Source organism: Heterocephalus glaber, unplaced genomic scaffold, assembly GCF_053883595.1.
Source record: "Heterocephalus glaber isolate CG9 unplaced genomic scaffold, H.glaber_assembly_v1.0 deba00001442, whole genome shotgun sequence".
NCBI lineage: Eukaryota > Metazoa > Chordata > Mammalia > Rodentia > Bathyergidae > Heterocephalus > Heterocephalus glaber.
In genome coordinates, this window is record NW_028258296.1 from 28,246,877 (window position 1) to 28,264,555 (window position 17,679).

Sequence of the window (17,679 nt, forward strand, 5' to 3'; positions counted from 1 at the left end):
ACCCAAAAGCCCTTTCCTGTGGTCTGGGAGCGGCAGGACGGATGGTGGCCTGGAAGCCCCTTCCTCTGGGCCAGGAGCAGCAGGACAGAAGGTGGCCCAAAAGCCCTTTCCTCTGGGCTGGGAGCAACAGGAGGGATGGTGACCGGGAAGCCCCTTCCTCTGGACCAGGAGCAGTGGGACAATGGCTCAGAAGCCCCTACCTCTGGGCCAGGAACAGCGGGACTCAGTACCTTGGTCTGGTGCTCTGGTGTCCTCTGCATCTTTGTAGTGTGAAACCAAGGGGCTGCCTGTCTGCAGCGGGGTGATTTGGCGTCTTCCACGTGACTCAGGACCTTGGTAGGGCATGCACAGACCTTCCTGTTTGCAGTGGGCTGATTCGGCGTGTTATGTGCGACTCAGGACCTCGGTAGCTTGTGGGCAGACCTGCCTGTCTGCAGCAGGCTGATTCGGCGTGTTCTGTGGGACTCATCTACAAGTGTTCTTAATGCAAGGTCCATTGGTATCTGCAAGCTCACAACTTGAATGTTCATAAGTCAGAGACTTACTGTACTGTTTTTCTTGATTTCTTAACAAGTTTATTTTTTTAGAATATTTGTTTCCCGTGTAGATTTCCCTGTGTTCACTTTTCCTGTTCAATAATGATGTTTTAAATTTTTTCAACTATAATTTGTAAAACATAAATGCTTAAAGTCAAAACAGATATAGAGAATAAAGTATAGAGAGATATATTGAAGTAATAAAATTTTGGACTTTTTGGTATATAAACACACTAGTGGTTATTTTATGCAGATAATATTTTATTCCCCCTTTTAACATTTTCTAAATTACCTCAATAAAATATTTTTTAAGGAAGCTGCCTTTTCCAGGGAAATTCTGAGTAGTTGCGTCCTCCCCTCGCCCCCTGCAGTACTAGGGATTCAACCCAGGGCCTTTGCACTGAGTTACATCCCCAGGTATTTTGAGAGAGGGCCTTGGTCTGTGACCCAGGATGGCCTCCAATCTACAGTCTTCCTGCCTTAGCCCCCCAGAGTGCTGTTATTACAGTTGTAATCCCAGAGTCTGCCTTTGATGAATTAGGAAACTTTTGCTGAAGTTCTCCATTGACTCAATCAGTATGTTCATAATTTACCTTTTGGCAATGTTTTGTACACATCTGGAACCTGGCATCCTGCTCTTTCTGAGCATTTTGCCCTCCATGCCTGCTATCCAGCTGCCATCCTGAGGCATTTCTGATATTATTCTAGGTTGAACATATTGTTTCTTGAATACCATGTTGTGTTCTTTCTCAGTTTGTTCTATTCTTTTTTGTAATTAGAGCTCATCTTCCAGTGGCTTCCTCACCTTTCTGAAAAGTCCTAACTTCTCCTTATTGCACGATTAAATTTTACGTTGAAAGAAATTTTTTTGTGTGTGTGGTACTGGATATTAAACCAAGGGCCTCATGTATACTAGGCAAATGTTCTGTGTTTTGCCACTCAGGCTTTTTAATTTTTTTAATTTTTTTTTTTTTAAATAATGTCTCTTTAAATTGCCCAGGCTTGCTTCAAAATTGCAATCCTCCTGTCTCAAATTCTCAAGTAGCTGGGATTACGGGTGTGTGCCATTGCTCCTGGATGAAAATTGTTTTTTCTCAGAATTTCTAGAGCATTGCTTTCTTATTTTCTGCCCTCCAGTGCTGCTTTGAAAAGTCGGATGCTATTGTGAATCACTTTCCTTAGCATGTGATCTTTTATTCATTTGTTTTTCACTTTATTATAGATTTTAGGATTTTTCTTGTTCTCTTTTAAATTTTATGTTGATGTGTCTTTGAAGGTCTTCATTACTTGTGTTGGGCCTACATCAGGGCCTTTTCAGGCTGAAAATATGTGTCTTTTGGTTCTGCAAATTTTTCTTTTATTATGTTTTTGTATAATGATAGAATTGTCTTCCCTCTATGTTCTTCTGTTTTTCCTTTGGGAAATGTCCCCCATTACCAGAATTCTTCCTCTAAATATTTTAGGGGTTTTTTTTAGGGGGGAAAAACCTAAGTCATGGAGATTTTTCATCTCCCTATCTGCTGTGGTTCTTTACAGAAGATTTCTCTAACATTATTTTTATACTTCTGTTGAATCTTTTGACTATCAAACTTTTTTTCTTTTCCAAAACCTTTTCTTCTCTCTTTTGTATTTAAGAACATCCTGGTTCTGGCGCCTGCCTTGCCAAGAGCAAGGTCCTGAGTTCAATCCCCAGTACCAAAAAAAAAAAAAAAAAAAAAAAGGAACATCCTGATGCAGCAAACTCTGAAGATACAGTGATTTATATATATATATATATATATATATTTGCAGGATATAATTGCTTTTCTTGCTGATAGTTCCTTTTTTGTTTTGTTTGGACCTCTTTCATGGTAGAGATATTAGTGTTTTGACTATTCATATTAGGAAAAAGGCATTTATAAATGCTATTTTGGAGCTCTATAGATCGGTGGTTTATTCAGTGGGCTTAATTTGCGAGTAATAATTGTAGCAGTAGCTCTTTTCTAGGGAAGCATCTGCTTACCTTCAACAAGTATCAGTTTGTGATGGTCTTTTTCTTTGTATTTAGTTTCTCCAGCAAAGAACCTTTGATCTCCCACTTGCATGATAGTCCTCAGTGAGATGGAATAGGAGCTTGGTGGCTGATGGTTTTATATTGGTTTCCTTATTTATAGCTGTTTCATCCTTGCTCATGATTGTGTGTAGTGCCCCAGATTCCCAAGCTTGTCTTGTTCAATTTCTTTTCTACTTTAAACTATTTACCTGTAGGCCTTGCTGTTGGTGTTCTGGGAAGGAGAAAAGAAAGGGGTGGTTGTTTTCTGTAGAAACTTTGAATTATATCTCTGATTTTCTACCCAGTATCTCATCCCTGTCCTCTACTGTACCTCATATTCTACATGTTCTCAACTTTCTTTTTAGGAATAATTATTTCTCATTGATATTTTGATTTTTGAGTAATTTAAAGAAAAGTAATTTTCTTCTTCACCATTTAGGTTGTAGAGTCATTCATAAGATGCTACAACAGTATACTCTGTTCGTCTTCCAAGTTTTATGATTACTACATTTTCCTGTATAATCTAGGGTTTCCCTATTAAGCATGTATTTTATAATTAGTTTTTAAATCATAAAAATTTTAATATATATTATATATATATATATAAACTTTTTGGTAGTACTGGGGTTTGAACCTAGAACCATTGCACTGAGCTGCACCACTAGCACCTTCTCCCTTTTTATTTTGAGACAGGGTCTCCCTAAGTTGCTAGGTTAGCCAGGCTGCGCTTGAACTTGCAATCGTCTTTCTTCAGCCCCCCAAACTGCTGGGATTACAGGGATGTTATACCATACCCTGCTATAAATATTTTCTTATATAACTTTTTATAGTTTGACATATTTTTCTAATTTATGTGACACTAATCTTTTTAAATGGTATATCAGTAGATACTCTTATTTTTCTCCCAAATAACTAATTTGTTATACTGGGATATTAATTTAAGGGTTATAGTAGAATCTTACATGCTGAGTATTTTTTTGATAATGACATACCCATGTAAATGTTGATAAAAGAAATATGGTGAACTTTACATTTGACCAATGATTGTGGAATCCTGTTGAACCCTCTCATCTGATAGGAAAACAGCTAAGGACCAAGTACATTAATTTATTTTTTGAAAGAAAATGTTCTAAAAGTTGTTTTTATGGTTTAGATTTCTGTGCTTGAGTCTGCTCAACAGCATGCAGCAACTATCCCAATCTTAGAAGAACAGATTATGAATTTGGGAGCAGAAGTTTCAGCTCAAGATAAAGTTTTGAGGTAAATATACTTTTTATAGCCTTAAAATTTTTATTATTAAAAATTTTTTTTTAATTTTTTCTGGTTGTTATATTTTGCTAAATCTTACCCCTCACCCTACTCCAATAAATCTATAGTGACCTATAAATTTATAGCTCACTATAAATGATACACTAAATTATACACTAAAAATAGTGTCCAGATGTCCTAGAATTTATTGGATATATTTTCATTCAGTCAGTCTTGGCTACAAGTTATAACTAGCATATAAGAACTTTAAAAAGATGCTTATTTACATATTTTCATTAAATGTAAATTGGTTTGTTTCTTTCCCTGTATAGTAATATATATACTCAGTATTTTAATGGAGTTTAGGAAATAAAATATTAGGAATTGGATACTTTATCAGTTATTTTTCTCTTCTTCCTAGAATAACGTGTGTGTGTGTGTGTATGTGTGTGTGTGTGTGTGTATTTATTGAATAGCGTATTACAGTATTTGAGTAATTCTCAAAGTACAGTTCTCAGACTGGCAGTCGTAGTATGATCTGGGAACTTATGAGAAAGCCAAATTTGCAGCTCCAGTTTCAGGCTTACTGGGAGGTGGGCCCCAGAAATCTGTGTTCTAACAAGTTCTGCAAATGATTCTGATATATTCTAAAGTTATCATTCAAGTCTTACCAATTTTTAATTTTCTCTGTAATGCACATATTATTTTATATTTAAAACTTATTCCTAGATATTTTATAATTTTTTATTGTGAATTTGTTCCTATTATGTTCATTGCTAGTAGATGGGAAGACTACTGATTTTTTTTTAAGAAATAGGGTATTTGTTACCCAGGCTGGCTTTGAACTCCAGGGATCAAGTGATTCTCTTGCCTTAGCCTTCTAAATGGCTGGGACTAACTGTGTCCTAGGTTGATTTTTGTATAGTATAATTATTTTGTAATTGGGCTATTTTTAACATTCTTATTCCAATTAACGTCTCAGTTCTCAGTTTTCTAGGTAGGTAATGATATCATCATAAAATAAAAAAAATTTTGCTTTTCTTATCATTCTTTTTTTTTTTTTTGGTACCAGGGATTGAACTCAGGTCCTTCCACTTGTGAGGCAGGCGGCGGAACCACTGAGCTAAATCCCCGGCCCTTTCTTAGCATTCTTAATACTTCTTTTTACTTAATCAGTTTTTTTTTTTTTTTTTGGGTAGAACTGTCAGAAGAGTCTTTGGATGTAAGAATGATAACAATTGTTCTTGTTTTGTAATGTTTCTAGTATGTGACTATGAAATACAATGAGCCTTTACCTAAGGTATATTTCTCATTTGATGAAAGTATTTATTCCTTATAAAAACTTTAGTTGAAAATGATGAATATGTCTTTTTTTCTGTTTCAACTCCCTGATTCAAAGTCATAGAATTTCTAGTGTTGCGTTATTATATACTTGTTGTTGTCACTTGTAAATTTTATTTTATAGAGAGGCAGAAGATAAATTAGAGCAGAGCCAGAAAATGGTGATTGAAAAAGAACAGAGTTTGCGAGAGTCCAAAGAGGAATGTATAAAGTTGAAGGTAGACTTACTTCAACAGAATAAACAAAGAAAAAGGTATGTGTTTCTAAAGCGAACAGTGTTTTTTTCTTTTTCTTGAGACAGGGTCTCCCTGTGTAGTTCAGTCTGACCTTCAGCTCACTATGTAGCCCAGGCTGGTCTTGAACTCACAACAGTCCTCTTGCCTGTCTCCCAAGTGCTGGGATTACAAGCATTCACCATCATGCTCAGTCAGCTAAAGCAAACTTTTTTTGAAGTGAAAAAATTTTAGAAATTTGGCAGTAGAATAACTTAGTGTTCATTTTAGCCTTTAGATTTTTCCTATTAAAATTTTCATGTGTAGAATTTATTACTGGTATTCTGGCTTGGAATTAATTCATGGATTATTGATAATGATTATTAATGTAAACTAAGTTGCATTATCTACTTAAAACCAGTATATTGAGTTTCAAAGAATAACACAAAAAAGCCTTTAATATATCCTCTAAAGCAGTTTTTTCTTATTCATTAAGTTTATTGTTACATTTTAGGTATACATTATGATTGCATTCATCATTGGGAATTTGTACCTGTACATGATATATCTTGGTTCTTGTTTTTTCCCCATTCCTCTTCCCTCCCTTCCACCTCTCCACCCCTCAACCACTCCCTATTTACAAAACTTTGTTTCTGTTTTTTCCTAAATAAAGTATTGTATGAACTCTTTTTTTATTCTTTTTAACTTTTTGAGTCAGGGTCTCCCTTTGTAGTTCAGGCTGCCCTGAACTCACCTTATAGCCCAGGCTGGCCTGGAACTCACAGCGATCCTCCTGCCTCAGCCTCCCCAGTGTTGGGATTACAGGCGTGTGCCACCATGCCCGGCTTATTGTATGAACTCTTTAAAACAAAATTTTGCCTCATAGATATGATAGAAAAAGCCAATTCATGAGAAAATATGGTTATGTCTTCTTTAGGAAAATATAAGTAATATAAAAATATCTTTTGTATAAATAATATTTTGAGATAAAGTATTATAGTTAGCTTTGACCATGAAACTATAGTTTCATTGCTAATTAAGCTTTCAAAATAATAAAGACTTAAAATTTTTTAGTTTAAAGTAATGAGATTTTGGGCCGGGGATTTAGCTCAGTGGTTTCGCTGCCTGCTGTGCCAAGCGCAAGGACCCGAGTTCGATCCCCAGTACCAAAAAAAAAAAAAAAAAGTAATGAGATTTTATAACAAAATATAGTGCATTTATAGCACTTATGTTTATAGCAGCTTTTAAACAGTGCAAAATATGATCTGCAATTTTTTTATGATCAGCATTTTTATCTTTGACAAAATTTAAGATTTATACTATAATATAAATTAGGTTTTCATGAATGTAGTTTTTTTTAATTTTAAAAATTTATTTTTTTTCTAATTATTTTTAGTAGTATATGTTTATGATACATAATACATTCATCCAGGGGAATTAGTATAAGAAAGTATTTTTTTAAAGTTACTTTAGGTTTAAGTATTTGACTTCATTTATACTTTAAAAATTCCTAAAAACCCACCTATCATTCATTTTTTTCATTCAAAAATGTAAGAACATTTCTCCAGCACCATTTGGTTAGCCTTATCCAAATTACAACATGTATTTGTTAGGCAGTATTATTTAGTGGAAAATATTTAGATTTTGGAGTCAGCCAGATTTTACTTCAGTGGCTTTGTTACCTTGGGCAAATTCTTAAACCTTCTCAAACTTTAGTTTTTTCATCCATTATGTCAAAGTGATATTATCTTGATAGGAATAGAGGTGAAGATTAAATGAAAAATTATCCGATGCCTAATAAATATTAACAAATTATGGCTATTGTGTAAACTGTTGTGGTTAAATATTCTAAAATTCAGACTACTTATTCAGATAGAGTTGCTTAAAATGGTAAGATAATAATACGTGAAGACCAGATTTATAATATAGCTGCTTAAAAGAAGGGTAAAAAAAGAACTACTAATTCCCTCTATAGAACTTATATAAGATACACTTTTTAGAATATTGACTTTGCTTCAACAAGGCAAATAAATGGGGATAGATACATTACAGATAGCATGTGCAAAGGTATGGGTATGAAAAAGCATCATTTCTAAAGAAGTCTAAGTCATTATTTTATGGTGCTGGAGATTGAACCTAGGGCTTTGCACATACTAAGCAAGTGCTCTAAAACCGAGCCATATTTCTGATCTAGTTTTATGGTCTTTTTAGATGGGTATAGGAAGTGAGGTAAGGAAGAGGCTGAGTCTGTATTATGAATGATTTTGTGTGTTTTATCAAAGAACTTGTATAAATAGAGGTATGGCATGAAGCCTTTTGGAGCATTTTGTGGAACTAGAATGAGCATTGATATTATGGTATGATCTGAATGTGTCTTTCCAAATTCATGTTTTGGCAATTTACTCTTTAATGTAACAGTCTTGAAAAAGGTGAGGCTTTTGAGAGGTGGTTAAGTCATGAAAGATGGATTAATATCCATATAAAAGGGCTTGGCAGAAGTGTTTCATCCCCTTTTGCCCTTCTGCCTCCTGGCATGTGAGAACACAACATTCCTCCCTTCTGGAGGGCACAGTATTTAGGGTACCATCTTGGAAACAGGCTGGGTCCTAACTTTCTAGGACCTCATTCTTGAACTTCCTAGCCTCTAGAACTATCAGCAATAAATTTTTATTTTTGTTATAGCAGCAAAATGGACTAAAACTGAAAAAACAAAACCTATGCATATATTATGAATTATGACTAACAATTAATGAGCCAAAATATTCACTTATGTAGCCAGGAAAAGGACATCAGAAGAAAGACTATCAAAAAAATTGACGAATGTATTAAAATAATGAAGATAGCTGGGGATGTGGCTCAGCGGCACCATGCCTGCCTGGCAAGTGCAAGGTCCTGATACCAAAAAACAAACAAACAAACAAAAAAACCAAGAAGTGAAGGTAAAGGGAAATTGGATAAATGGAAATCAAAGAAGCAACATAGAGGACTGAAAAAGCTTGTCAGGGACCGCGGATTTAGCTTAGTGGTTCTGGTGCCTGCCTCACAAGCACAAGTTCCAGATTTCGATCGCTGGTACCCAAAAAAAAAAAAAAAAAAAAGCTTGTCAGTTCTTTTCATAGTGCTGAAGTAAATGGACACAGACAAGATTAATCAAAGATAAAAGGCCCAGGGCCCAGGGATTTAGCTCAGTGGTTCCGTGCCTGCCTCGAAAGCGCAAGAACCCGAGTTCGATCCCCAGTACCCAAAAAAAAAGATAAAAGGGACAAAATATAATATTGAGATTGAATCCTAAATTACAGAGTTAGCTGTGATATAAAATATAGAGTCCAGGACTAGGAATGAGCTTCAGTGTTTAAATGCTTGCCTAATATGCACAAGGCCCTGGGTTTCAATCCCCAGCACTGCAAAAAACAAACAAATGATAAAATAACCAGTACCAGGAGTAAGTATGAACTATTTTATGACAATAAATTTGCAAACTTAGGCTAAATAAATTTCCCAGCAAAATATAGTTAATAAAATTAAATAAAATGAAAACCTAAATAGATGTATAGCTAGCTAAATCTGCAAACAAATAACAGTGATGATGACAAAAGGAAAAATCAGGCCTACTACATCCCACAATGGCTAAAATAAAGAAGATGCACAATATCAAGATTTGGCAAAGATGTGGAGCAATTGGAATGCTCATACATTTCAAGTGGGAGTGTCAGTTACAGAACTACTATAGAAAACTGTCAGTATCTACTAAAGGTAATCATAAGCCTGCTGTATGATCTTATAGCCACTGCAGCAGAAATGAGTGCCTATATCTATTAAAAGACATCCACAAAGACTTTTAAATTAATTTTACTTGTAATTGTTAAATGTTCATTGATAATAAAATCAATAAATAAATTGTGGCATTTCATATTAATAACATATCATTTAGAAAACAATCATAACTATGTAACAACGTGGAGACTTTCAGCAAAAGAGACCAGACCCAAGAGAATACTATATAATCCCATAAGAAATCAAGAATAGGCAAAATTAATATACCCAAAGAAAAGTCTAAATAATGCTTACCTTTTAGGATAGAGTTTAAACTGAGAGGGCACACAGTATATACGTGTACAAAAATTCACTCATTTAAAATGTATATACTTCACCCAATAAAAATTAAAGATAAAAACTATAAAACATAATTTTAATGAGTACTTTAAAATGTATGCAGGATTTTTTTTTATATCAGGTATGGTAAGATACACAGATACGTAACCCACATGAAGTTTTTACACACAGTTTTGCACCAGGTGTGATGGCACAGCCAGGCATGGTGACACACTTCCAAAATCCCAGCACTTGGGAGCCTGAGTCAGTAGAACTGACATTGGAAGACAATCTGGGCTCCATAGTGAGTTCGAGCCCAGTCTGAACTACACAGCGAGACCCTGTCTCAAAAAACAAACAAATAATTGCTGGAGACAAAAGGCACAGTATGCCATGCAGAAGGCTCACATGGGGAGGCATCAGTTAGTAAGGAGGCAGGAGTGTATCAGCAGGATTCTTTATTGTGGTTTCTGTGGGAAGGAGCTGGTGAGGCAGGGTAAACAAGTTTAAGATTGGCTAGTTTAAAAAATTAAAACTCTAGGTTGTAAGGGCAGTTGTCTGGTACCTAACCCTGAGACGATTAAGATAGTGTAATATTGGCCCCAAGGGTAAAAGCCAGATAGGAGTTAGGGGAAGTGGATTGTAGATTTGGTGACACATGAAAGTGTGCTGGAGTTTGTCCTCTTTAAGAATTTTGAGATGGAGGGAGGGAGGGAGGGGAATGGGAAAGGGAGAGGGATTTAAAAAAGAAAGAGGAAGTGTTATGTACATGTACCTATTCCCCCAAATGAATGTAAACTTCACATACTACAAATGTACTAATAAAATAAAAATAAAATAACAAAAAGACCAAAAAAAATTGTCTAACCCTGAGTAGGGCAGTCCTCCTATCATCAGTAAGGTCCTATATGTTGAAATGTCAGAATGGAAATATTTGATTAGTACAGTAGAGAAAATAATAAAACTTTATTGGAAGTCTTAAAAGAAGATGATATAATGAGATATATACCATTTTTCTAGGAGGGAGCCTAATATAAAAATGCCAGTTTTTCCTAAAAGATTTTTATATATTCATTACAGTTGGGCTCAATCATTAACCTAACTGTTTTTGGTAGAATTAGACTCACTGACTCTAAAATGAAATAATCAAGGTCAGTGAATAGACAAGGCAGTTTGATGCTGTATACTGTACCAAGGTGAACATGTCTACAGATATTAAGTCTTTTAAAGTTATATACTAATTAAATTGATGTGGTATTCGGTCAGTGTTATACAGGAACAGTGTTACAAAACAAGTCCATAAGAAAGCCCCCATTCAGTGGAAACAATATGTAAAAGTGACATCACAAATCGGGGAAAAGATGGAAGAATCAGTAAATTTAGGTGCTGGACAAATTATGTTCTATATTGAGAAGACTACAACATCATTTAGAGCTTCCAAGAATGAGTAGCTTCAATTTAATCATAAGGAAATGGCAAATGCACGTTGATCTTCTGTAAAACAATTGTATATTCCTGAAAATTTCAGTGTCATGAAAGGACAAGAAAAGTTAAGGTGTTCTAGATTGAGAACACTAAGGAGACATAATAATCAAAAGCAGTAGGTGATCCTGGATCAAAAGGAAAAGAAAACTCTAAAGAATATTATTAGAGTAATAGGTAAAATTTATATATGGTTGGTATGTTAAATAATAGTATCGTGTCAGTTTTAGATTTTTTAAATTTGTTTTATAGTTACATGAGGCTGGGTCCTTGCTAGAATATATCCTAAAGTGTTTAGTAGTGGAAGGTGTTAATTACTCCAGAATGTATTTCGGTGCAAAAAATTCAAAAATTCTCTCAACTGAGAGACACAGCAATTGTGGTCAAAGGTAAAAAATATATCAGTTTGCCTCCATATAGATTTTTTTTTCTTAAATTCTTTTATTGGTACATTTTAAGTATACAATACATTTACATTTATCTTTGGGTGCTTGTACCTGTACATGATGTATTTTGGTTCTTATTTTTTGCCCATTACCTGTGTGCCCTTCAACGCTAAACCCTTCCCTATTTACATACTTTGTTTCCATTTTTTTTTTCTTTTCTCATAATTTTTCCTTTCCATTCTTTCCTTTCCCCTTCCCCTCCCACCACCCCTATCCCTTTGGACCTTTTCCAATTTCAAAGTATCATTTTATTAGTTATTAATCCTTTTAGTCCTTATTTATACTCTCAGTTTCTCACACTAGAGAAACTATTCGGTATTTACACATGTGTATCTTATTTATTTCACTTATAGTATGGCCTCAATATGCATCCATTTAGCTATAAATGACTAGTTTCTTGTTCTTTATGGCTGAGTAGTACTCCATTTTATAAAAAAACCACATCTTCTTTATCCGGTTTCCAGTTCATGGACACTTGGGCTGTTTCCAAGCTTTAGCTATTACAAACTGTGCCACAGTAAACATGGGTACACATATATCGCTGTGGTATGATTCTTTTAATTCTTTTGGGAAAATACCCAGCAGGTAAATAGCTGGGTCAAATGAGACCTCCAGCCCTAGTTCTTTGAGATATCTCCACACTGATGTCCATAATGGTTGCACCAGTCTGCACTCCCACCAACAATGGAGAAGGGTTCCTTTCTCCCCACACCCCCGCCAGCATTTGTTATTGGTTGATTTCTTGATAGGAGCCATTCTTTCTGGGGTCAGGTGGAATCTCAGTGTTGTTTTCATCTGCATCTCTCGAATGACCAGTGATGTTGAACATTTTTTCATATGTTTATTTGCTGCTTTTACTTTGTCTGAGAAATATCTGTTCATTTCAGATGCCCATTTTTGAATTGGGTGTTTGAATTTGGGGGGGTCTGATTTTTTTCAGTGCTTTATATATTCTAGATAGTAGCCCCTTGTCTGAGGTACAGCTGCTAAAAATTTTTTCCCACATTGTAGCTTGTCTGTTAGCTCTGTTGGTGGTTTCTCTTGCAGTGCAGAAGCTTTTCAATAAGATGAGATCCCAGTTGTTGATTCTTTGTGCTAGTTCCCGTGCTACTGAGGTTTTGTTCATAAAGTCTTTTCCTATGCCAATATCTTCAAGAGTTCTACCTAACTTATCTTCCAGCAAGTTTAGTGTTTCTGTCTTAATATTTAGATCTTTAATCCACTTAGATCTCAGTTTAATGCATGGTGATAGGTATGGGTCTAGTTTTAATCTTTGGCAGGTTGAAATCCAGTTTTCCCAACACCATTTATTAAATAGGCTATCTTTCCTCTAATGATGGTGGTTGGCTGCTTTGTCAAAGATGAGGTGACTGAGTATGTCTGCAGTTGTTTTTACATCTTCTAATCTATTCCACTGATCCTCGGGTCTGTTTCTTTGCCAGTACTGTGCTGTTGTTATCACAGTAGCTTTGTAGTATAGCTTCAAATTGGGTATTGTGATACCCCCAGCCATGTCTCTGTTGCCCAGAATTGCTTTTGCTATTCTAGGTCTCTTCTGCTTCCAAATGAATTTTTGGATTGTTTTCTCTAATTCTGTGAAGTATATTGTTGGAATTTCAATCAGCATTGCATTAAATCTATATAGCAGTTTTGGAAGCATGGCCATTTTCACTATATTGATTCTTCCTACCCAGGAACAAGGGATGTCTTTCCATTTTCTTATATCCTCCTCGATCTCCTTTTTCAGGGTTCTGTAGTTTTCAGCATAGAGGTCTTTTGCTTCCTTTGTTAGATTGATTGCTAGATATTTCATTTTTTTGGATGCTATTGTAAAAGAAATTGTTTCCCTTATTTCTCTCTCAATGAGTCTGCTATTTGTGTATAAGAAGGCTATTGTTTTTGAATGTTGACCTTATATCTAGCTACTCTACTGAATCTGTCAATTAAGTCCAGAAGTCTTTTGGTAGAGTTTTTTGGGTCTTCTATGTAAAGTATCTTATCATCAGCAAATAATGAGAGTTTAACTTCTTCCTTTCCTATCTTTATTCCTTTTATTTCTTTCTCTTTTCTAATTGCTGTGGCTAATGTTTCCAGAACTATATTGATCAGGAGTGTTGATAGTGGGCATCCTTGTCTTGTCCTGATTTTAGCATGAAAGTTTTCAGTTTTTGACCATTTAGTATGATGTTGGCTGTTGGTTTTTCATAGATAGCCTTAATCAGGTTGAGATAAAGACTTTCTATTCCAATTTTCTGTAGGGTTTTTATCATGAATGGGTGCCGGATTTTGTCAAATGCCTTTTCTGCATCTATTGAGATGATCATATGGTTTTTGTCCTTGACTATTAATATAGTGTATTACATTTATTGATTTACAGATGTTGAACCATACTTGCATCCCTGGGATAAATCCGACTTGGTCAGGGTGTATGATCTTCTTGATGACCCTCTGTATTCTGTTTGCCATTATCTTGTTGAGGATTTTTGCATCTATGTTCATTAGGGAGACTGGCCTGTAGTTCTCTTTTTGGGTTGGGTCTTTCCCTGGTTTTGGAATCAAAGTCACACTTACTTCCAGGAATGAGTTTGGAAGCCTTGCTTCCCTTTCAGTTTCCTTAATGAGTTTAAAGAGTAATGGTGATAGTTCTTCTTTAAATGTCTTGTAGAATTCAGCCATGAAGCCATCAGGACCTGGGCTTTTCTTTGTTGGTAAATTTTTTATTACATTTTCAATTTCACTCATTGTAATTGGGGTATTTAGAATTTCTATATCTTCTACATTTAACTTTGGCAATTCATATGTATCTAGGAATCTGTCCATTTCTTCTGTGTTTTCCATTTTATTAGAGTACAGGTTCTCAAAGTAGGTATTGATGATCCTCAGGATTTCTGCTGGTTCTGTTGTGACTTCCCCTTTTTCGTTCTTAATTGCGTGGATTTGAGTCTTTCCTTTTTGTGATAAGGTTGGCTAAAGGTTTATCGATTTTATTTACTCTTTCAAAAAGCCAACTGTTTGATTTACTAATTTTTTTGTATCGTTCTCTTAGTCTCCATTCCATTGATTTCTGCTCTGATCTTTATAATTTCCTCTCTTGTGTGGGCTTTGGGTTTGTTATTCTCTTCTTTTTCTAGGAGTTTGAGGTTCTGCATTAGATTATTTATCTGAGTTCTCTCTGTTTTCCTAATATGGGCGTTCACTGCTATGAATTTCTCATGTAGAACTGCTTTCATTGTGTCCCATAGATTCCTAAATGTTGTACTGGCATCATCATTTACTTGTAGAAACTGTCTAATTTCTTCTTTAATTTCCTCTGTGACCCATTGGTTGTTCAGGAGGGTGTTATTCAATTTCCAGGTGTTTGTGGGAGTTTTGCAGTTTCTCATGTTATTGATCTCCAATTTTATTGCACTGTGGTCTGAGACTATACGGGGGGTAATTTCAGTTCTTTTACAGTGACTTAGACATGTCCTGTGAGCTAGCATGTGGTCTATTTTGGAGAATAACCTGTGTGCAGCTGAAAAGAATGTGTATTCTGATTTTGTGGGGTGGAACACTCTGTAAACATCTATTAAGTCCATTTGTTCAATAGCTTGGTTCAGTTCTAAAATTTCATTGTTAATTTTTTGTCTAGATGATCTGTCTCTTTGTGATAGTGGGGTATCGAGGTCTCCACTACAATTGTGTTAGTGTTTATTTGGCTTTTCATGTCCATTAATATTTGTTTTGTGTAGTTGGGGGCATTCGTATTTGGTGCATATATATTTAGGATTGTCATCTCTTCCTCTTGGATTGTTCCCTTCACAAGGATACAATGACTATCTTTGTCTCTCTTAATTAGTTTTGGTTTGAAATCTACTTTGTCTGCAAGTAAGATTGCTACCTCTGCTTTTTTCTGGGTTCCTGTCGCGTGAAGAGCCATTTTTCCATCCTTTTACTTTCAGTCTATGAGTTTCTTTTTGAGTTAGGTGTGTTTCTTGTATACAGCATATTGGTGGATTTTGCTTCTTAATCCATTCTGTCAGTCTACTTCTTTTGATTGGTGAACTGAGGCCATTAACATTGATAGTTATAATTGAGAGATATTGACTCATCCTTGTCATGATGTTTTACTGTTGTTGGCTCCTCTTTCTTTTTCCTCCTTTCCCTTTAGTTTCTTACCTTGTCTGGTGGCTTCCCTCTGTTGAGCCTCATGGAGTTGTGACCTTCGTTGCCTTTTTCTAGGATATTGCTTAGAATCGTTTGGAGTGCTGGTTTGGTATTCATGAAATTTCTCAGGTGTTCTTTGTTATGAAAGTATCTAATTTCCCCATCAATTTTGAAAGATAATTTTGCAGGATACAACAGTCTAGGTTGGAAGTTATTTTCTTTTAGGGCGTGAAATACTTCACTCCAGGCTCTCCTTGATTTGTTGAGAAGTCTGCTGTGATTCTGATGGGCTTTCCTTTATGGGTGATTTGTTTCTTTTCTCTAACTGCCTGTAGGGTTTTGTTCTTCTGTTGGGTTCCTGGGATCTTCACTATTATATGTCTAGGTGTAGATTATTATTTATTTATTTATTTATTTGGTACTGGGGATCGAACTCAGGACCTTGTGCTTGCAAGGCAGGCGCAGTGCCACTGAGCTAAATCCCCGGCCCAAGGTGTAGATTTTTTTTGATCATGGCTGGGTGGAATTCTATATGCCTCACTTATCTGTATGTCCAATTCTCCTCCTCTGTCTGGGAAGTTTTCTACTATTACTTCTGTGAACAGTTTTTTTATGTCAATTGTACTTTCTCCTGTTTGTTCATGGACTCCTATCAGTCTTATGTTATTCTTCTTTGCATCATCTAGCAGCTGTTGAATTGATTTCTCATGGTCCCTTACTGTTTTTAAGAAATCTCCGTTTTCATGGTCCTTCACCGCAATCCTATCTTCTGTATCTGATATTCTATCTTCAGATTCTCTTAATCTGCTCTGCATGCTTTCAATGGAGTTTTTAATCTCCTGAGTATCTGTTTGAATCTGTTTCATGGATTCCATTTCTTTCTTATGTTAGGCGATCATGGTTTCCATTTCTTTCTTATGCTGGGCATTCCTGGCTTCCAGCATGTTTCTGAGCTCATCTATTTTTTTTTTTTTTATCAGTTTCTGTTCTAGAGCCTCTAATCATGTCTTTCACTCTGCTCACCATCTCTATAGTTATCTGGGAGATTATTTCTGCTTTGAATTTTTCTAGAGCCTCATTCATCTGTTTTGTTACTTCCTGTGCTGTCAGTTCAGGGTGTCCAGGTGTTTGATTATCAGACTTTTGCACCTCATTTCCCCCAGAAATTGCCTTTTGTGGGGTGGAAGTCTGGGTTTGTGACTTGCTTAAATGCCTTCTCATTTTTGTTTTTGGTACTGTCCCTGGTTTAGTTCCTGGGTTGATATTTAGAAGTTGTTTATTGTAAGTATCTTTGTTGATCTATTTAAAACCCTTATGGAATGATTGCTTCTCAGAGGTGTCTACCAGATATAGCTGGTCTTTAAGTTTTGAGTCTAATGACTCTGAGGCTATCTCATTTTCATTATACCAGGAAGGAAAACTGTTTAGATCAATCATGACACCTTAGCCCAAGTCATACAATCAGCAACACCATAGCATTAAATACCTCTTAAAGAATGACAATTTGTGGTAGTTATTAATCTATCACCTTTAGAAAATAAAGGGCCTCCCTCAAGGTGTGTCTCTGCTGTCACAATAGACAACGTGGGCAGCAGTGTGCAGTTATTAGTCAATGAGTCTCAGTAAGCTAGTCCCAGACCTGTGAGATTCAGGCAGATTTCTGGTTGCAAGTCCCAAGTTGAGTTCCCTGTCCTCCTGCAGGGATGCACTCTCCAAGTTTCTGCTGCAGGTTTTAGCTGCTTTTCCCCTGAAGACAGTCGAGTTTCCCATGGGAGCTGATGATCCCTCCAACTTACCACACACGGTGGTCTGGTGTGCCTTTATTGCAGAGATTCCCTTCACTTTTCCAGTGGGCTTGTTTTCCTCAGGGAGCCTGAGACAGGTGCTCTCTCTGTTGTTCCCTCCTGGCGCTCAGGACAATGGCTTTTGTCCCCCTGTGCCTCTGCAGTGTGTAACCAAGTAGCTGCACAGCCAAAAGGCCAGAGGCCAGTGGTGGTGGGTTATTGTTGGAGGCACCCGCGCAGCCAAGATGTCAGCTGGTGGGCCTGCCCGGGGGGCTCCTCCTCACCCTGTCCTGGTGGCTGGTGGAAAGCTGGTGGAGCAAGCTGGAGCAAGCAGGTCCTGGTCAGCCTGCAACTGCTCGG

General features: G+C 36.2%; 1 protein-coding gene across 17 annotated transcripts in view; it reads left to right on the top strand.

Annotated features, from left to right (window-relative positions):
* Ccdc18 (coiled-coil domain containing 18) overlaps positions 1–17,679 on the top strand; it is a 181,221-nt gene that overhangs the window by 15,115 nt on the left and 148,427 nt on the right. For all 17 annotated transcript variants that reach the window (XM_021255355.2, XM_021255359.2, XM_087213132.1 and 14 more), the window contains 2 exons: positions 3,722–3,828; positions 5,282–5,410. In XM_021255355.2, the coding sequence (XP_021111014.2) occupies positions 3,722–3,828; positions 5,282–5,410 (236 nt within the window). The remainder of the gene's footprint in view (positions 1–3,721; positions 3,829–5,281; positions 5,411–17,679) is intronic.